Here is a 21,858-nt window from a genome sequence, read left to right as displayed (position 1 = left end):
TTATGTTTTTATTATAGTTTTTGTTATCATTTTAAAAAAATGTTTTATATATATTTTAAGTTTTTATTTTGTCAGTTTAAATTCTGTAATATTTCTTTCTAGCTTTAATTTATTTCAGTTTCAGTAATTATAGTACTTAAACTATTTTTTTTTTTCAGCTAACAAAAATACAGCTGTAACCAAAAAGATGTTGTTAATGGTGTTACAGTATTATTATTTATATTGTATGAAATAATTTTTTAGGGATGCACCGATATGAAACCGATAATTCTTTATATTTAAAAAGCCGATATTTGCCGATAAATCTAAATCTACATTTTAATATAATTTTTTAGGAGCCTCATAATTACAATCATATTTCAAGCAATTCATAACCATCATGTTGAACAGTGCGCATCTGAAGTGCTGAAGGAAATAATACATTATTTATCGGCTTTAATATATCAGACACATTTTTTTAAATGAACCGATATCGGCCGATACCGATATGGTGGCTGATATTTTTTTACTATTTTTAAATGGTCATTTTAATAATAATAATAATAATTCGTTACATTTTAGTACTTCAACTTAATTTTATTTTAACTGGTTGTCAAAGCAACATTAAAGTTTTAAGTGTACGTTTTTCATCTAATAATTGTACTCAATTTTATTTTCTTAGCTTTATTTCAGTTAACAGTTGTTTTAACGAGTTAACGAGAGCAACACTGGATACGGTCTTCCTGCTCATTTTAAAAGTCTGTCTTAAAGATTATTTTGTCAACTCTTGAGCGTTCATGAGCATTCATCGGTTCAGGAATGACAGTGAAAAACACATGAACTGAAATACCAAGAAAAGATCGATCAAGTCTAACATTCACAGACATTAATTATTATTTTATTAATTTCCACTGTCTAACGCTGTGAGTGTGATTGTGTTGTGAACGCTGTAGGCCGGTGTTAAGCGTCAGAAGACTCTCTCGCCGCTGGTTCAGGTAATCAGATGCTGTTACCCAGCATGCTCCTCTGTCTGGTGCTCGTGTTGCTTGCATCATCAGGTCACGTTCTCATGTCTGCGCTTCAGGAAACTGAATGAATGTCGCCGCTCATCCTCCGCACACACACCAGTGTTTCCCGCAGTCGTGAGCTTGAAAAAAATACCATAATACAGTCTTTATTTCGTGACGTTCTCACAACAACACACACACACACACACACACACAGCATGAAGTATAGTGTGATTCAAAGACAAATGATTCTAATGAGTCAGTTCGTTTTAAATGAATCACTCAATTGATTCATTCACACAGAAAGTTGAAGTGTTGTTGGTTTTTTGTTTTGTTTTGTTGTTCACAATATTGAGACATGATATATTAATATTTATGAAATGAATTAGGAATGAATGTACTTTTGTTCACATCTGTATCCAGGATTTATTCTATGGAGATGGTAACATTGGTTAAAAAAGTGGTATACAATATTTAATTATTATTATTGTTTATTTTTATATGTATTACTATATTTTGAATGGTGTTGAGAAATGTATAGGTAGTTTTTTATTAATAAAAATAATCCCACAACCTATACATAATTCAACATTAATGAAAATTATACAAATAAAAATCTATAAAAAAAAATTAAGCCACCATCTATGCATAATTAAAAATGGCTAAAGAAAATAATAAAAATAAACCCACCAACTCTACATAATTAATAATAAAAATATATGTAATAAAAATGAACCTACCATCTATTCATAATTCAACATTAATGAAATTATAAGAAAAATTTTAATCGATCATATAAATTAACCCAACATTTATAAATAATTCTACATTGTTAAAAAAATAAAAGATAATACAGATAAACCCACCACCCATACATAACTCAACATTGTAGTAAAAAAAAAGAAAAACTAATTGAAATGAATCCAGCACCTATAGATGTTTAATAATTAATGTTGTAACGTGTTGGTTATTAAAGCTGGTTCCTGGGAATAAATCAATTTAAAAGATAATTCTGACTTTTATCTCACATTTCTGACTTTTTTTCCTCAGAATTGTGAGATATCAATTTGCACATGTGAGTTATAAAGTCAGAATTATTTTAAGTTTTTTATTCAGTGGTTGAACAAGCTTCAGTAGTTGGTGCTGGGTGGGAAAAAGACTGATATTTCTGTAAAGGAGAACAGAGAAGTCATTTGACACATGACACTTCTGTGGGAAACACTGGCTGATCCTGAACGTCCTCGTCTGTCTGGAACACACACACACACACACACACTCGACTCCAGCATTCAAAGCTCCTTTACTCAGTGAGGTGTGTGTGACGGTTGTGTTTTAATCCTCCGTCTCTGTCTCTGTGTTCCTCTCTCACAGAAACTGCTGGGGAACTCTCTGCTGAAGCTGGAGGGAGACGACCGGCTGGATATAAACTGCACTTTGCCCCTGACCGACCAGGTACAGCAATGACCATCAGCGTGTTCATAAGAGATCGCAGCGCAGGACACCCGTGTTATCAGTGCTGTGATGCCCGAGACTGGAACAAGTATAACGGAAAAGATAAATTAAATCATAGATAATTAAAATAAACCCATTACCTACACATAATTTAACAATTGTAAATAAAAAAACAAAATATTCTGAAGCCAACCATTAAAAACAAACTATATATAGGTATATATATTATTGCACTGTCATCAAAAAATAAATCTCATCTCGTTTTTGTCAGTGAAAAAATGTCATTGATGAATAATTTGATTAAGAGGCCACATAGCATAAACAAATCAAATGCTTCATCTTTTTTGTGTTGTATTTCCAAAAAATTCAGAAAAAAAATTATAATTCAACATAAATACAAAAAATGTATTTAAATTTTACATATTTATGTTTGAACTAATTGTTACTTTTATTATTTAGTTATTTAGAGTTATTATTATTATTATTATTATTTTAACTTAATGAATTGTTACCTTTTCATCAACTTACAAACTTCCTGCAGTTTCTTCACCAAAAACCTCATATCATTTAATGTTTAATGTACTTTTTAACATCATTTTTGACATCATTCAAATCAATGTGGTACACACGTTCAAAAAGTAGTCTGAATATATAACCGTACATCTGTAATGTAATAGATTGTTACGAACTACAATTTTCATCATGTAATTTGCATGCAGTAATGGACTATAATTTGTGAATAATCTACCCGTGTGTGTGTGTGTGTGTGTGTATTCCTCCAGTATTGTTAATAACGTGTGTGTGTGTTTCAGATCGTGCTGGTGGGCTCAGAGGAGGGTCTGTACGCCCTGAACGTCATCAAGAACTCGCTCACACACATCCCGGGACTCGACTCTGTGTTCCAGATCCAGATCCTGAAGGAGCTCGACAAACTGCTCATGATCACCGGTCAGTGCTCGGTCACAGTTATCTGGTGGATAATATTAAGCTAAAACAATAACAAAGAGCCATTTTTGCTCTCCATCATAATTTGATCACAAACAGTCGATATTGCAGAATACATCAGACCAGTCACGTCAGCTTTATACAGCACAGATTGTTTCAAAGCTGCTTCACAGTAATAAACAAGAACATAACAATGTTAATGTTGCAAAGTTCATCAACGATCACATGACTTTAGTTTCAGCTGTGAAAAAAAGAAACTCTGAGTGAAAAGACACTAGTGTTGTTATTCAGTTCATGTTTTGTTCTCATCCAATATTATTGCTAATATGACTGAATATGAAGTGTGTGTGTGTGTGTGTGTCAGGTGAGGAGCGCGCTCTGTGTCTGGTGGACATTAAGCGGGTTAAACAGTCTCTGGCTCAGTCTCATCTGCCGGCTCAGCCCGATCTCAGTCCCTACATCTTTGAGGCGGTGAAGGGCTGCCATCTCTTCGCTTCGGGAAAGGTGAAGCATTCACTGTGACCCCTGTGACCTCGTCGTTAAAAAATCTTCCCGATTCAAACACTCACATGATCTTATTCCTAAACGACCGTGATTTGCTAGTGTCTGATAAACCTGGAGCATTCCGATCTGTTCTGATCCGGAGAGAGCCGTTCACTAACAGTCGTTCCAAACACAGTGTCATTATTCCTGTCTTACACTCAATCAGATTATCTCAGAACTTCTAGTCCAAAATGTTTATTCTGAAGTGAACTACTCCATTAAAAGCGTCTGATGATAGTGATTGGGACATGTATACTCTACGTCTGTTAGTTCATCAGTATACTGAGGATGAAGTGTGTGTGTGTGTGTGTGTGTTTCAGATTGACAGTGGCATGTGTATCTGTGCTGCGATGCCCAATAAAATCACCATCCTGCGCTTCAACGACACACTCAACAAGTTCTGCATCAGAAAGGTGACGTATGAAGAAGCTCCTCATGAACGTCAGACATGCGTGTAGTGTGTATCGTGTAATGTAGCGGTTTGTGAAAGATCAAAGTACAGATGAATAAAGTTCTCTCTTAAAAGAAAGTGATTCTGAAACGAGTCGTCAGTAACTCAGTCTCACTTCCTGCTGAGTCTGTAGCTTTGTAACTCATTTGCATAATGCCCGCCCATTGGATGAGCAGCGTCTCTAAGCCCCGCCCTCAAACACTAGTGTATCTGAGACTGGAAGAGTTTGGTTCGTGTTGTTTATGTCGAGAAGAACAAAGCAAATCCACTGATGAGATTGATACGATAAAACCCATCGTTACTGTTCCTATCTATAGTCATCGTTATTATACATACAGTTATTATCAGCATGACTTAGCATGTCATAATTGATTAAAGAGTCAAAATTATGATAAAATATGAGGGAAAAAGTTGAAATTACTTTGTTTCAAGTCAGAATTTGGACATTTTAATGTCATAATTATGATCTTTCGAGTCCATTTAATATCATATATTTTAAGTCAACATTTTATGTCATAGTTTTGACTTTTTATATCATTCATAATTATGACTTAATTTCAACTGTCATATTTGACTTGTCAATTCGTCTTTTTACGTATTAAACGGCAACGGTCGACGCGCGTTCACGGGTGATGGTTGCCGGCGTGTGGAGTAGGACGTAGTGTAGGAAGCGTCGTGACGTAGAACGAACGTGACAGCGCGGCCAGAGAGCAAAACAAAACTCCACTCAGGATTTCCACAATTTAAAAAAACGTGTATTTAAAAGAAAACGTCGGAGGATTTTGATATTCGAGAAGAGGATATTGAGTTCTACGTTATACATCACGACGCTTCATACGCTACGTCAGCAACCATCTCCTGTCGCCGGGAGTTCCAGGCGTCGACCGTTGCCGCAAGCCAGTTATTTTCATTTATAAAGTTTTAAATATGTATATTTTTACGACAAAACCGTACAGATTATCCTCAGAAGGCCTTCGTTTATCTGGAGCCGGATGGATTACTTTTGTGAAGGATGCATGCACATTTTTGGGACTTGAAGGAGTTGGACCCCATAACTTGACATTATAACCACTGAAAGATCTGAGACATTTTCTAAAATAACTGAAAATGTGTTCGTCTGAAAAATGATTGACGCATGCATCTCGAACGGCTTGGGGGCGAGTACATCATGGGTTTAATATCATTTTTTGCCGAACTATCCCTTTAAGTCTTAAGTCATAATTTTGACTTTATATCATAATTTTGACTTTTTTTACCATTATGACTATCGGATTCAGATATGATAATGAGCGTTTAGCTTCGGCCCAATCACAGCAGACTGGGTCATCTGACCAATCAGAGCAGAGCAGCTCTCAGAGAGGCGGGGTTTAGAGACTGAATCTGTGATGGAAGTGTTTCAGAGACTGAGAGAAGAGCAGACGCTGCAGTGCAGATTATGAGGATGTTTGGTGTGTGTAAACCTGTTGTAGGAGACCAAAAACTTAATAACACTTCCTCCGTTCATGTGTGTATCCGCAGGAGATCGAGACGTCTGAACCCTGCAGCTGCATTCACTTCACTGGATACAGCATCATCATCGGCACCAATAAGTTCTATGAGATTGAGATGAAGCAGTACGTGCTGGAAGGTGCGGTGATCACACACACACCGGCTGGTTTAGCCGTGACACCAAGCTGACCATACACAAACACTTGGCCCAATACCGGACGCATGTTCTCTGCTTTTCTTCTAATATCTTTCACCATTTCATGAATTAAATGTGCTTTTTAATATTTTGTCTTGCTTTTCAAAAAAAATTTATTTGTGTGTGTTCAGAGTTCCTGGATAAGAACGACGTGACGTTGGCCTCGGCCGTGTTCGCCGCCTCCTCACACAGCTTCCCGATCTCCATCATCCAGGTGTCCAGCGCGCCTCAGAAAGTGGAGTACCTGCTCTGCTTCCACGGTGCGTGCGTTCGTGTGTGTGTGAGCTGCTGCAGGTGTGTGTGTGTGTGTGTGAGCTGCTGCAGGTGTGTGTGTGTGAGCTGCTGCAGGTGTGTGTGTGTGTGTGCTGCTGAAGGTGTGTGTGGATCTGTGTTTGACCAGTGTGTGTTGTTGCCCGTAGAGTTCTGTGTGTGTGTGTGTGTGTGTGTGTGTGTGAGCTGCTGAAGGTGTGTGTGGATCTGTGTTTGACCGGTGTGTGTTGTTGCCCGTAGAGTTCTGTGTGTGTGTGTGTGTGTGTGTGTGTGCTGCTGAAGGTGTGTGTGGATCTGTGTTTGACCGGTCTGTGTTGTTGCCCGTAGAGTTCTGTGTGTGTGTGTGTGTGTGTGTGTGTGTGCTGCTGAAGGTGTGTGTGGATCTGTGTTTGACCAGTGTGTGTTGTTGCCCGTAGAGGTGTGTGTGTGTGTGTGTGTGTGTGTGTGTGTGTGTGTGTGAGCTGCTAAAGGTGTGTGTGTGTGTGTGTGTGAGCGAGCTGCTGCAGGTGTGTGTGTGTGAGCTGCTGAAGGTGTGTGTGGATCTGTGTTTGACCAGTGTGTGTTGTTGCCCGTAGAGTTCTGTGTGTGTGTGTGTGTGTGTGTGTGCTGCTGAAGGTGTGTGTGGATCTGTGTTTGACCAGTGTGTGTTGTTGCCCGTAGAGTTCTGTGTGTGTGTGTGTGTGTGTGAGCTGCTGAAGGTGTGTGTGGATCTGTGTTTGACCGGTGTGTGTTGTTGCCCGTAGAGTTCTGTGTGTGTGTGTGCTGCTGAAGGTGTGTGTGGATCTGTGTTTGACCGGTGTGTGTTGTTGCCCGTAGAGTTCTGTGTGTGTGTGTGTGTGTGTGTGTGCTGCTGAATGTGTGTGTGGATCTGTGTTTGACCGGTCTGTGTTGTTGCCCGTAGAGTTCTGTGTGTGTGTGTGTGTGTGTGCTGCTGAAGGTGTGTGTGGATCTGTGTTTGACCAGTGTGTGTTGTTGCCCGTAGAGTTCTGTGTGTGTGTGTGTGTGTGAGCTGCTGAAGGTGTGTGTGGATCTGTGTTTGACCGGTGTGTGTTGTTCCCCGTAGAGTTCTGTGTGTGTGTGTGTGTGTGAGCTGCTGAAGGTGTGTGTGGATCTGTGTTTGACCAGTGTGTGTTGTTGCCCGTAGAGTTCTGTGTGTGTGTGTGTGTGTGTGAGCTGCTGAAGGTGTGTGTGGATCTGTGTTTGACCAGTGTGTGTTGTTGCCCGTAGAGTTCTGTGTGTGTGTGTGTGTGTGTGAGCTGCTGAAGGTGTGTGTGGATCTGTGTTTGACCAGTGTGTGTTGTTGCCCGTAGAGTTCTGTGTGTGTGTGTGTGTGTGTGTGTGAGCTGCTGAAGGTGTGTGTGGATCTGTGTTTGACCGGTGTGTGTGTGTTGTTGCCCGTAGAGTTCTGTGTGTGTGTGTGTGTGTGAGCTGCTGAAGGTGTGTGTGGATCTGTGTTTGACCGGTGTGTGTTGTTGCCCGTAGAGTTCTGTGTGTGTGTGTGTGTGTGAGCTGCTGAAGGTGTGTGTGGATCTGTGTTTGACCAGTGTGTGTGTGTTGTTGCCCGTAGAGTTCTGTGTGTGTGTGTGTGTGTGAGCTGCTGAAGGTGTGTGTGGATCTGTGTTTGACCGGTGTGTGTTGTTGCCCGTAGAGTTCTGTGTGTGTGTGTGTGTGTGAGCTGCTGAAGGTGTGTGTGGATCTGTGTTTGACCGGTGTGTGTTGTTGCCCGTAGAGTTCTGTGTGTGTGTGTGCTGCTGAAGGTGTGTGTGGATCTGTGTTTGACCGGTGTGTGTTGTTGCCCGTAGAGTTCTGTGTGTGTGTGTGTGTGTGTGTGTGCTGCTGAATGTGTGTGTGGATCTGTGTTTGACCGGTGTGTGTTGTTGCCCGTAGAGTTCGGTGTGTTTGTGGACGCGTACGGTCGCAGGAGTCGCAGTGATGACATCAAGTGGAGCCGTCTGCCTCTGTCCTTCGGTAAAACCTCATCAGTTTTATTAGTTAATATGTTAGTTGTATTAGTGTTATTAGAAGAGAAGTAGACAGGAACATGTCATGATGCGTATTAGGGCTGCTCGTTTATGCAGAAAGTGTTCATCATTATTATCACAATGATTTAACACGATTACTCACTGGCTTCGGAAACATCCCTTTATCCATAACTTAGAGCCGTTGTTTGAAACAGAGAGTTGAATATCCGTGCAGGCGTCTTACATTGAGCTCCGACTCAGATACGTGTGTGTGTGTGTATATTCAGATGTGCACCACAGTTTACACAGTTCCTGATGGATGAACCCGAATCCTGTGTTTCTCCACAGCGTACAGAGAGCCGTACCTGTTCGTCACGTACTTCAACTCTCTGGACGTCATCGAGGTTCAGTCTCACTCTGCGCTCGGGTAAACCTCAGTCCCGCTCATTTGTGCTTTCCTTCTCGATGTTTGTTGGAGACTCTGAATCGAGTGTGTGTGTTCAGGCCGCATGCGTACGCACACCTGGATATTCCCAGCCCGCGTCACCTGGGTCCTGCCATCTCGTCCGGCGCCGTGTATCTGGCCTCGTCCTACCAGAACAAACTGCGGGTCATTTGCTGCAAAGGCAATCTGAGTCAGGAGGGGTCGAGCGCAGAGCCGCAGAGAAACGGCTCCACACGCAGGTCAGTGTGTGTGTGTGTGTGTGTGTACTGACGCTAACGTCGTGCTCAGAGTACATGTGGAGTCCTGTCATGTGATCTCACTGGATTAGGAACTGATCAATACTTTTTGCGGGTGTGTGTGTTGTCGCTAACGTAGGGCCCTATGAAATCCTTTTTATTTTTTACCAAATTACCTTTTTTCCATTAAAAAATTTCTGGTTGTCTAAACCAGTTTTTCAAAAAATGTCTATATTAAAAACCTTGAAACTTATACAATTTAACAACACTTTATTAAAAGTTGTAACAAAAGTTCCTCTTTTTTTTTTTCTCTCTTTTTTTTTTTTTCTTCTCAAATTCCATTTTATAGGTTTAATTAAATTGTAATAATCAAAAAGCATGTCTAATTAATTGAAACCATGAAACTTATACAATTTCACAACACTAAGTTACGTATAGGGCCCTATGAAATGTTTTTTTTTTTTTTCAAATTCCGTTTTTATTTATTTATTTTACCAAATTTCTGTTTTCTGGATTCCATTTTAATGGTTTAATTAATTTTTAATAATCGATAAAGCAAATTTAATTAATTGAATTCATAAAAACAACCATTTAAAAAAAAAATTTCATTTCTATGATTTCACAAATTCTGTGTTGTGTATTTTCTGGTAATAAAATAAAGACACAAAACATGAATTTAATTTATCTTTTAATAATATTAAAAATTTAACTTTTTTTGTCAAACTACATGCTGCACAACTGAGCTACTGTTAAACATGGAAGATGTATTATTATTATTAGTGTTGTTATTATTATTATTACATTGAGACATATCTAAATTCTACATTTTCATGAACTTTCTCATATTGTAATAATACTATTTGTACTGTGAATAAAAAAATAAATATTGAATAAAACAAAAATAATTACTGTGAAAAACTGTGAAATTAGAATACTAATATTTCTTAATTTATTCTTTTAAATGTTAAACCATTGAGCTTTTATTTTGGCAGGAAACTGCAGGGAGATCTTGAAGCTTCTGTTTAGTTATTAACAGATTTATGTATGATTCTCATTACACATTTGAAAGATGATTGGCAAGTGCAACACTTCTGTTTTATCTGGTCTTATTTTGATGAATTCTGCAGCGCTTATGATCAGTAGCGACACGAGGAACACTGACATCAGATCTAATGAGGAAGATGTTCAGTGAGTAATGAGTTAAATGTGTCAGTCCTGCAGCTTCATCTGACTGACAGATGACCCCATGTGACCTGAAGTCTGGCTGTGATTGGTCCAGAGGTTCTGACTGTGTTTCTCTTCTTTACAGGAAGAAAGGTGCTTTCTTTATATGTGCAAAGGAGTGACTGAGCATGAACGTTTTAATCTGTGATGAATAAAGTGTTTTTAAGGAGAATATTCTGACTAGTTTTAATGTTCATTTTATGTAATTTTGTAATTAAGGCAAGGCTCTTCAGGTAAATAGAGTAAAAATATCACCATATTTTCCCCAGTTGATTAATCACAGTACGTTTCTGAAATGTAATGTTTGAATATGCAAATGAGGTATTAGCTTCCTCAGCTCCTCCAATTATATCATAGCAGGTGTTTTGAGAAGCTCTTGCTCATGATTTGACTGTTGCTTTCATTTTATCGTGTTTTTAAAAGCATAAATATGTTATTATGGATATGGTGGATGAGGAGACGTGTTTGTCACTGTTGTTTGGTAAGTCGTCCTGTGATTTAAACCGGTTTACTAGCGCACATGAATCTGAATCTGTTCACGGGTCTGATGGGCGTGTGGTTTCACATTAATAACTTTATTAATATATTTCATCTCTTCTCACTGGTGAATGTCTGTCAGGTCTCTCTATAAACACTTTATCAAGGTGTCCATGTGTGTATAGTTTTCTCCAGGTACTGTTTCTATAGCCATAATACATTTAATTAAATATGAGAGCTTCTTCTTCAACTGTGTCCAGTTGTAACATTATAAATGTCTTATGGTCAAGTTCATGAATACATGCTTAAGAAAGCCCTCCTCCTCCCTGAAGGAGGGAACCGCGCGAGTCGGACGCACCGTACTGATTGGGATCATGCTTAGGGAGCCTGTCATCTTAAGCCCCTTTCACACAGAGATTCCAGAAAATACATGGATAATTTGTCCCGGGATCGTTTGATTTTGGTTCATTCACACTGCCAGTGATTTTCCCGGGATCTGTGAGTGCGTTCACACACATCCCGGTAAGATCCCGTAAAGACACGTGACATCAGGATGATACGTGTAACATACGCATCGAGAACATGTACATTCCACAGAGCTGGCGAACGATCTTATGGCATTGGTCCTGGCTTTTGTTCACACAGGGCGCGTTCCAGGACTGATCCCGGCAATGTTACTAGGTCCCCAACCCAGGATCGATCCCGGCATCAATCCCGATACTTCGAGCGGGGCCTACGGTGTTGACTGGCTTCTGCACACGGGAAGCTACCGGCTCGACACGAAGGCTATAGAATCTAGCAAACGTGTTTGGTGTCGCCCAGCCCGCAGCTCTACAGATATCTGCACCCTGTGCCAGTGCCCAGGAAGAAGCCACACTCCGAGTGGAGTGGGCTCGCAACCCAAGGGGGCATGGTGCATCTTGGGATTGGTACGCCAAGACCCAACCTGGGAAATGGGAGAGTCCAGGAACTGAGACTTGTCAATCTCCCTCATATTGGCCAGGTTGAGCCAGAGATGGCACTCCTGGACCACCAAGTTGGACATCGCCAGACTGACCGTGCGGGCCGCATCCTTCGAGGCCGGTTGCGGTGCAGAGCTCACGGTCTGTACTACCCTCGTGCATGTCCATGAGTGCCTTGGCCTGGTGGACCTGCAGCAACGCCATGGCATGCAAGGAGGAAGCGGCTTGCCCACACGCTCTCTAAAGCCTTGCCAGTGAGAACGGATGAGAACTTACAGGCTTTTGACGGGAGATGTGGATCACCCTTTCAAGAAGTAGCGGTCGCCGGACACAACTGCATTGCGACAGACCGCTTCACTGGAGGGATAGCCACGTAGCCCTTAGCCAATCCTCCATCAAGGGTAGTGAGGGGGGGAGGAGGTACTCAGCCGGTTTCAGGCAGAAAAAGGTACCGTCCACAACCTCGTAACCTCCTCATGCACCAAAGATGGGCACTGAGGACCAGCACGGCCCGTCCCGAGATGCCAATCATCCAACCGAGGCGGTTCGGGTCACGGTGGAGGATTCCACGCAAGCCTGACCATCTCGATGTCCCGTTTCAGCATACCTGGCATTTCTGGATCCGGCTCGGGCAACTCTACTCTCCCAGAAGGAGGCAACGGAGCAGAGTCGTCATCTCCAGCAGTAGCTCTCTTCTGGGGTTGGCCAAAAGGGGCGCTAGAGCGGGGCATAGGAATGGGGACTCAGCCCTCACGGATGAAGGCGAGTCTCGATCTCAACGCAGAGATAGTCATGTTCCCGCAGTGAGAACATAGACTATCCACAAGCTGCTTCAGCGTGCTAAATGACCAAACACGTGATGGAACGATCGTGACCTTCAGCTGGGGACAGGGAACGACCGCATCCAGAAACGCACGGGTGGAAAAGCATCTTGAAAAAGACGCAGACAAACCCATGTTACTCTTTCAGGAAATAGTGCTCTCTCTAGTGCCGGAGCACACAGGGGGATGACCGCGGCGACACTGACAGGGGATGGTGCAGCCTGTACCAGTGAAGCACTCACTTCTTCGCCCTCTAACCAACGCCAATGTGCATTGGCTCGTTTAATCAATACTCGAAGATGACAGGATCCCTAAGCGTGATCCCAATCAGTATGGTACGTCCGACTCAAGTATACCATATTTATTAATGAATTTGCTTTAAAATAAAGTGTAAATGACAGAAATACTTTTATTAAATATTGAAACAACTAAGTTATCATGATGGATTTCTGTGAAGGAAAGCAAGGTAACTGACTGTGACTCTCTGTCCTGCAGCCTGAAAAAGCGCAGCCCTCCGACCTGTATTTAAGATTTTTTTTTTAATATATATATATATATAAAATAATATAATATATATATAATATAAATTATGTATAAATATATATATATATATATACATGAAAATATTTCTAAAATATATACATACATGTGTGTGTATTAATGTATACAAAATAATTATACACAGTACACATAAACGCAAACTTTTATTTTGGATGCAATTAATCGTTCCCCAGCTCTAAAAAATAACCCATGAAACCATATTTACCAATGAATTTGCTGTGAAAATAAAGTGTAAACGACAGACAGACACTGTTATAATGCTGTATTTCTGTGAAGGAACGCAAGGCGACTGACTGTGACCCTCTCTGTCCTCTCAGCCCGAACAAGCGCGGTCCCCCGACCTACAACGAGCACATCTCCAAGCGTGTGGCGTCGATGCCGTCGGTCCAGGAGGGGCTCCACCAGCCCGGGACGCCTCACCGCTACCGAGAGGCTCGCACCGAGTTCAGGCGCGACAAGTCTCCGGCGCGGGCCTTGGACCGGGAGAAGTCCCCAGGGAGGATCATGGACCGGGAGAAGTCCCCGGGGAGGATCATGGACCCTCGACTCGACTGTTCTCCGGGACGCGTGATGGAGCTGCGCAGGGAGAGATCGCCTGGACACGCGTTTGAGGAGCCGAGACAGAGACTGCACACCGGATCCGCTCGCACACCCATCAACACCGTTAACAAGGTCAGGGCAACTGAACACACTCACACACACACACTGCACACCGGATCCGCTCGAACACCCATCAACACCGTTAACAAGGTCAGGACGACTGAACACACACACACACACCGGATCCGCTCGCACACCCATCAACACCGTTAACAAGGTCAGGACGACTGAACACACACACACACACACACTGCACACCGGATCCGCTCGCACACCCATCAACACCGTTAACAAGGTCAGGACGACTGAACACACTCACACACACACACACACACACACACTGCACACCGGATCCGCTCGCACACCCATCAACACCGTTAACAAGGTCAGGACGACTGAACACACACACTGCACACCGGATCCGCTCGCACACCCATCAACACCGTTAACAAGGTCAGGACGACTGAACACACTCACACACACACACACACACACACACTGCACACCGGATCCGCTCGCACACCCATCAACACCGTTAACAAGGTCAGGACGACTGAACACACACACTGCACACCGGATCCGCTCGCACACCCATCAACACCGTTAACAAGGTCAGGACGACTGAACACACACACACACTGCACACCGGATCCGCTCGCACACCCATCAACACCGTTAACAAGGTCAGGACGACTGAACACACACACACACACACACTGCACACCGGATCCGCTCGCACACCTATCAACACCGTTAACAAGGTCAGGATGACTGAACACACACACACACACTCTGCACACCGGATCCGCTCGCACACCCATCAACACCGTTAACAAGGTCAGGGCAACTGAACACACACACACTGCACACCGGATCCGCTCGAACACCCATCAACACCGTTAACAAGGTCAGGACGACTGAACACACACACACACACTCTGCACACCGGATCCGCTCGCACACCCATCAACACCGTTAACAAGGTCAGGGCAACTGAACACACTCACACACACACACACTGCACACCGGATCCGCTCGCACACCCATCAACACCGTTAACAAGGTCAGGACGACTGAACACACACACACACACTCTGCACACCGGATCCGCTCGCACACCCATCAACACCGTTAACAAGGTCAGGGCAACTGAACACACTCACACACACACACACTGCACACCGGATCCGCTCGCACACCCATCAACACCGTTAACAAGGTCAGGGCAACTGAACACACTCACACACACACACTGCACACCGGATCCGCTCGCACACCCATCAACACCGTTAACAAGGTCAGGGCAACTGAACACACACACACACTGCACACCGGATCCGCTCGCACACCCATCAACACGGTTAACAAGGTCAGGACGACTGAACACACGTCACACACACTCTGCACACCGGATCCGCTCGCACACCCATCAACACCGTTAACAAGGTCAGGACGACTGAACACACTCACACACACACACTGCACACCGGATCCGCTCGCACACCCATCAACACCGTTAACAAGGTCAGGACGACTGAACACACACACACACACACACTGCACACCGGATCCGCTCGCACACCCATCAACACCGTTAACAAGGTCAGGACGACTGAACACACACACACACACACACTGCACACCGGATCCGCTCGCACACCCATCAACACCGTTAACAAGGTCAGGACGACTGAACACACACACACACACACTGCACACCGGATCCGCTCGAACACCCATCAACACCGTTAACAAGGTCAGGGCAACTGAACACACACACACACACACACACTGCACACCCATCAACACCGTTAACAAGGTCAGGACGACTGAACACACACACACACACTGCACACCGGATCCGCTCGCACACCCATCAACACCGTTAACAAGGTCAGGACGACTGAACACACACACACACACACTGCACACCGGATCCGCTCGAACACCCATCAACACCGTTAACAAGGTCAGGACGACTGAACACACACACACACTGCACACCGGATCCGCTCGCACACCCATCAACACCGTTAACAAGGTCAGGACGACTGAACACACACACACACTGCACACCGGATCCACTCGCACACCCATCAACACCGTTAACAAGGTCAGGACGACTGAACACACTCACACACACACACTGCACACCGGATCCGCTCGCACACCCATCAACACCGTTAACAAGGTCAGGATGACTGAACACACACACACACACTCTGCACACCGGATCCGCTCGCACACCCATCAACACCGTTAACAAGGTCAGGACGACTGAACACACACACACACTGCACACCGGATCCGCTCGAACACCTTAGAACGTTCGTCAGCCAATCAGATTGAAGCATTCAACAGCCCTGTAGTTTAAATTATATTAACAATATCAAAGTTATTCTTATGTTTACTTTATTAAACTTGATTTCACAGCAGAAAGACACGAGGCACAAGCTGAAGCTGGACGCAATTATGCTCATCATAACACCTGTGTTTGTGTGTCCAGCAGGTGTGGGATCAGTCGTCGGTGTGAGTGACACCAGAAGTCATCAGATCCCGAAACTCCCAGCACAACGTCCCGCCCCCGCTCCACATGGCCTTAGAAACACAACACACAGATCTGGCCAGCGTTTACTAGTGCGAACCTTTCTAAACCACACTAACACACACATTGTTTGTCTTGATTTTCCTGTCCTTCTCTTTTTACGTCCGATGGAAGCTCGTTTCTGCCAGTGTAGAAAAAATAACACAAAATCGTACAATTCTGACTTTTTTTCCACAATTGCTAGTTTAGGCTATATCTGTCATTTACAAAGTTATGAGTTTATTTAAAGTTTACATTCCATAATTCTGGCATAATTCACAATTAAGATTTTTTTCTGCTTCCGCCATGGAAAAAATAACTTTATTTCACAAATCTGACTTTTTTTCTCACAATTGCGAGGTTATATTGTGTTGATTTGCGAGAAAAAAATATCTAAATTGTGAGATTAAAAAGTTATTACGTTTCGCAATTTTGACTTTAGTAGAATTAAAAAAAGAAATATTTTTTTTTTTGAATTTTAAAATTAACTTTTCTCAGAATTGCGAGATAAAAAGTATCAATTACCTTTAAAAAAAAAAAAAATTACATGGTGAAAAGAAGGGAAAAAAACTGAAGAAAGTTCAAATTGCGAGATACAAGCTTGCGATTGTGAGGGGAAAAAAATCTAAATTGTGAGATAAAATATCACAATTACCTTTTATTTTTTTTTAGTATAAACTGGCAATAATGAGCAACTTTTTTTATCTCACGATTTTGTTATTTTTAATTCAGCGCGACATAACCTCGCAATTGTGAGAAAACAGACCGATTTCTGAAACAAAAAGTTATAAATGCCATTTTAATTTTCCATAGTGATAGTAGAAAAAAACTTAATTATGAGATGTAACACAATAACAAGCAAACTTGCTAAATGAAAGGTTGAGGAGATTCCCCCCTTCCATGTAAAGCGCTTTGAGTACCCAGAAAAAGCGCTATATAAATGTAACGAATTATTATTTATATATTTATTCCATGGCGAAAGCTTAATCTTAATTTAAAATCTTAATTGTGAATTATGCCAGAATTATGAGATGTAAACTCGCAATAACAAGCTCATAACTCGCTAATGAAATATATAAACTAGCCATTGTGAGGGAATGTCAGAATTGTAGACTAAAATGTATTTTGTTTTGTTTTTCTATTCCGCGGCAGAAATAAGTTTCTATAGTTTCCTCTCTCTCTTCCCGCACTACCCAGAATCCCCGGCGACAGCGTAGCGTCCGTCTCGACGGAACGGAATCTTTGTAAACCTTCAGAATGTCACATTTAACCCCTTTGTAAATACGCCCACGGGATGTTTTTTATAAGACAATATCGAAGCGAATCGCGAGGCGGGTCTATTTTTGTTAAAATCGAAGCGCGAGGAACCGGTTTGTAACGGATGGATTTTGTCTCAATCTGAACATTTTTGCTTGAATCAAGCTGGCGTGTTTTCGTCGTGTCACGTACCGGCTCGCTGTTCGGTGTCGTGTTCGGAGCAACTCTCGTCGTGGCGTGTGTCGTCCGCTTCCCATGAGCCATGATGAACTCAGGATTAGAATGTATGAATCCTAAAGGAATCACTCTCGAATTTCTCCTCAGATGAAGTGCCACCGACGCCATTTCCCGCTCACCGTGATGATGTGTTTCGCGCGTTTAACTCATTCGTGCGGTGACGTCTCGTTCTGTCGCATGGAGACGTTGTAACGGGTTTGTTCTTTTCCCGCTTCTCATCTCTCATTCTGCGCTAATCGATGCCGATGTTAACCGACCGCTGACCAGAGATGTAGCGTTTCTCGTTTTATTATTTTTTATGATTATGGTCCAATAGCATTATCTATAGCCACTAATAAACAAAAAGTTCTATCTTTATCTGAGCCTCTGCGTCTTTCCTGAGTCTCTTTACTTCTCATTTGACTTTCATGATCATGTTTTCTGGTGAAACTGGGTTTTCGGCGAGACAAAATGTCGGATTGGACTTGATTTTCACCTTCAGGATTTGACTGACAGGTCAGTGAAAAATAAGTGGGATTGATGACGTCAAATGAGCGAGTTATTATTTCATTTTGATGAAAGATTATGAACTTTGAATTGTATTGGATTGAATCAGACCAAGAACATTTATTGAGAAAGTAAAGAGTCGTGTTGGTTGAACCTCGAGGTTCACATCTTTAATGCATTACAAAACAGAACTAAAACCATATTTATTCTAATCAGTATCTTCTCATTAATGAGTGAATGCACTAAAGTTTTTGAATGTTACCATGTTTTTACCATGTTATTACTTAATTTAACCCACTTTTATTCCTAAAAAGTTGAGAAATTCTTTGAAAGTTTTCAAGAACTGCAGCAAAACCCAGTCTAATGCAAGAAAATATGTATATTTTATCAAAATGAGAAATTGTATTTGAATATATCAGTATATGAGATTTAACATTGACTTCAAACGCTTAAAACAGTCTAAATTTATGAAATCTACATTGTCTTTTTCTAACAAAACAACAAACTAAATATATTAATTTTACATCCTTAAACCTTTACTTTCATATGACAAAATTATGATAAACAAAGTTTTATGCTGCAATGGTTCATCAGTTATTGGCAGCAAAGTGTTATGTGGACTTTTCCAAACCTAATGAACTTTTGCTCTACAAACACATTAAAATATTACTTTTTTGGTCATTTTATTTTAGTTTCAGGATTATTGTGTGTTCATGCTTGTGCAATGTGTGTGTGTATGAAAGGCTAAATGTATTTTACAAAAGTAATTTAAGACAAATTTAACTAATAGATGGGTGAAAACAGCATGGGTAATAGATGGGTAAAGCCACAGTTCACTTTCAGAACGCTAAAGGTGGAACTATTTAGTTTAAATGGTTATAGTGTATTTTTTTTATTTAGAATATCTGAGGGGAAACATTTGTATTTTTACAATTTTATAAAAATTGTACACTCTTATAAAAATTGTACACTCTTAACACACTTACAAACACAAAAAAACTCTATACTTTTATACAGCAATTTAAATGTCAGCAATGGCGCTGACGTATCGAGAGGATCAATCCTCACATGAAAATATTGATACCAAATGTTTATCTTGTGAAAATGAATGGGCAAAATAAACCTAGTGGGGAAAACTGAACTGACGGAAACTGATTACAGGCATTTATTATAATGGATTTATGTGAAGATTGTTTTAAATTTAATAAATTGAAATTAATTAAATGTTTTAAAAAATCTTGACTTTCAATAATGCTGTAGATGCTGAATGTCTTGAATTACTCATTTCATCCGCATAACTTCAGTTACCTTTATTATCCATAACTCATTTATTATAAAAATCAAAGAAAGTTTATTAGTTAATCTCTCAATCATAATTGTATTGCATTGCATTATATGATTTAAAACTACAGAGCTTTGATCATAAAACTAATCATTTAAATATCATCTTACTAAGACATATTACTAAGTATCCGCTTTACTGTTATAAAGATCTCATTGATTTACATTAACATTTACATCACTTTTTCTCCATATGAATATCAGCATCTGCACCAAATTCACATTTTTGTTCCATTTTGGGCCTCGGAGTAGAAATATAAAATGGATTTTTTTTTAGCTTCATATTCTCATTATATGAGCCACAAAAGCAAACTTTTTTTTTTTCGTCTAAAGGTTCAATAAACATAAAAAAAAAAGATTTCTCAAGTTATTATTTCATATGTCAAGCTTTAGGGTTAGTAGTAAACCAGTAGTAAACTTCTTTATAGAATTCAGACTATTTCAAACCAGGACTACAGGTTAGTAAACTCGAGGTGAAATGAACCTAAATCAACAAGTTAAGCGCAAAAACACTTTTTTAACCCTTGTGCATTGTTCAAATTCCCATCCTTTCGTTATGTTCGTGGCTGAAAACAGCCACTACTTTAAACTGCTGTAAAAATTGATCAGATAAATATTTTTTTGCCATTTTTTTTGCATAAATCTATTAATCAACATCAGTCCTGTTCAAAACTACTAAATGTTTTTAAAAAAATCAAGATTTTAACTCTTTAATTTCCACATTCATAAATTATGTCACTGATTTGGGAGGGGAAAAAACACAAAATTACTTATTTTCAATATAAAATGTGATTGTGGACTGGATTTTTTTTTACCTTTTATCACAGTCTTGGACATGTCAAAGATTAGAAACAACATTGGTTTTGATGCATTGTTAGTTTTTGTGCAGCATCAGATTTTAACTTTTTCTCCCTCATTTACTGTTCGTGGCTGTTTTTGCCCCATTGACTTCCATTATAACCAGATTTTTTTATTGCAAAGCCATGACACCATAAAATCATGCATTTTTGATTGTTGGTGGTTTTCCCTGTTGGGAAGAGGTCAAATTTGTAATTTTTACTGTTGATAACCAGGTGGCACCATTAACCCTTTATATAGGCCTGTGCAAAAAAAAGCTTAGTTTCTGGCTTTTACATGGAGTTATATGGAGTATAATAGCATAATAAAGTGTGTGTGTGTGTGTGTGTGTGTGTGTGTGTGTGTGTGTGTGTGTGTGTGTGTGTGTGTGAGAGAGAGAGAGAGAGAGAACTCACCTTGATGCGTCTGAGAAAATCAAAATATGCACCTCAGCTCTCAGAACTACATGGAGTAAACAAAAACAAAGTGTATTTATGCATCTGCTGCCTTTTGATGGTGAGAAATGCAGACTAAACAAAAACTAAGCAAGTGGATTTGAACACTTGCATGCAAGCCTGCTGGTCATTTGATGGTGAGAAGAGCAGGCAACATGAGAAAGGGCTTGACTTGTAGAGAAGTTCTAGAGATGATCATGCAGCCGGACCCCTCCAGCGAGCTGCAGGATGTATTGTCTTCTCCCTCTGACACCACAGACTCAGGAGAGGCAGATCCTGATTTGGATGTGGCACCCTTCATCATCCTCTCTAGCTTCCACTGAAGGCGAGGAGGATTCGGAGGATCCTGGGTCTGGGTGGATTGGGAGAAACGGCGAAGTGTGGTTTTCCACCAACGCGGAGACAACTCCCTTTCTTCAGCCTGCCAGAGGCATGACTTCATGGCCGACACGCTATGCCATCGCAAGGGTCCATAACATCGATTCTGTGTTCAATCTGTTTTTTACGGGCGCCGCACAATGAGAAACTGGACCGGGGTGGACTCCACAGATCTCCGTGCATACATGGGGCTACTGATTTTGGCCGGCGTCTACAGGTCCAGAGGGGAGTCCACACGTTGCCTGTGGGATGATCGCAGTGGTCGTGCGATTTTTAGAGCCACCATGTCCCTCTCAAGATTCAAGAAATCAGCAGAGCTCTGCGTTTTGGAGGTTGGTCATGCTGACAATGAGGTCAATCATCTCGTCGGCCCTGGAGTCATGCCTCTGGCAGGCTGAAGAAAGGGAGTCGTCTCCGCGTTGGTGGAAAACCACACTTCGCCGTTTCTCCCAATCCACCCAGACCCAGGATCCTCCGAATCCTCCTCGCCTTCAGTGGAAGCTAGAGAGGATGATGAGGGTGCCACATCCAAATCAGGATCTGCCTCTCCTGAGTCTGTGGTGTCAGAGGGAGAAGACAATACATCCTGCAGCTCGCTGGAGGGGTCAGGCTGCATAATCATCTCTAAAACTTCACTGCAAGTCAAGCCCTTTCTCATGTTGCCT

General features: G+C 41.5%; 1 protein-coding gene across 3 annotated transcripts in view; it reads left to right on the top strand.

Moving 5' to 3' along the window:
* cita (citron rho-interacting serine/threonine kinase a) overlaps positions 1 to 18,052 on the top strand; it is a 138,704-nt gene extending 120,652 nt beyond the window's left edge. Inside the window, exons 39-49 of one of the 3 annotated variants that reach the window (XM_079608028.1) lie at positions 2,358 to 2,438; positions 3,251 to 3,386; positions 3,748 to 3,887; positions 4,247 to 4,339; positions 5,896 to 6,004; positions 6,193 to 6,321; positions 8,219 to 8,299; positions 8,641 to 8,719; positions 8,797 to 8,976; positions 13,336 to 13,690; positions 16,128 to 18,052. In XM_079608028.1, coding sequence (XP_079464154.1) covers positions 2,358 to 2,438; positions 3,251 to 3,386; positions 3,748 to 3,887; positions 4,247 to 4,339; positions 5,896 to 6,004; positions 6,193 to 6,321; positions 8,219 to 8,299; positions 8,641 to 8,719; positions 8,797 to 8,976; positions 13,336 to 13,690; positions 16,128 to 16,151 — 1,407 coding nt within the window. In that variant the 3' untranslated portion in view covers positions 16,152 to 18,052. Of the gene's footprint in view, positions 1 to 2,357; positions 2,439 to 3,250; positions 3,387 to 3,747; positions 3,888 to 4,246; positions 4,340 to 5,895; positions 6,005 to 6,192; positions 6,322 to 8,218; positions 8,300 to 8,640; positions 8,720 to 8,796; positions 8,977 to 10,282; positions 10,920 to 13,335; positions 13,691 to 16,127 lie in introns of those variants that run through there. The other 2 variants (XM_079608029.1, XM_079608030.1) reach the window with 2 other exon arrangements.
* Positions 18,053 to 21,858: the final 3,806 nt, after the last annotated feature.

Source organism: Phoxinus phoxinus (assembly GCF_949152265.1).
Source record: "Phoxinus phoxinus genome assembly, chromosome: 3".
Taxonomy (NCBI): domain Eukaryota; kingdom Metazoa; phylum Chordata; class Actinopteri; order Cypriniformes; family Leuciscidae; genus Phoxinus; species Phoxinus phoxinus.
The sequence above is the reverse complement of the archived record's forward strand: the minus strand, read 5'-3'. Positions and strand labels throughout refer to the sequence as shown.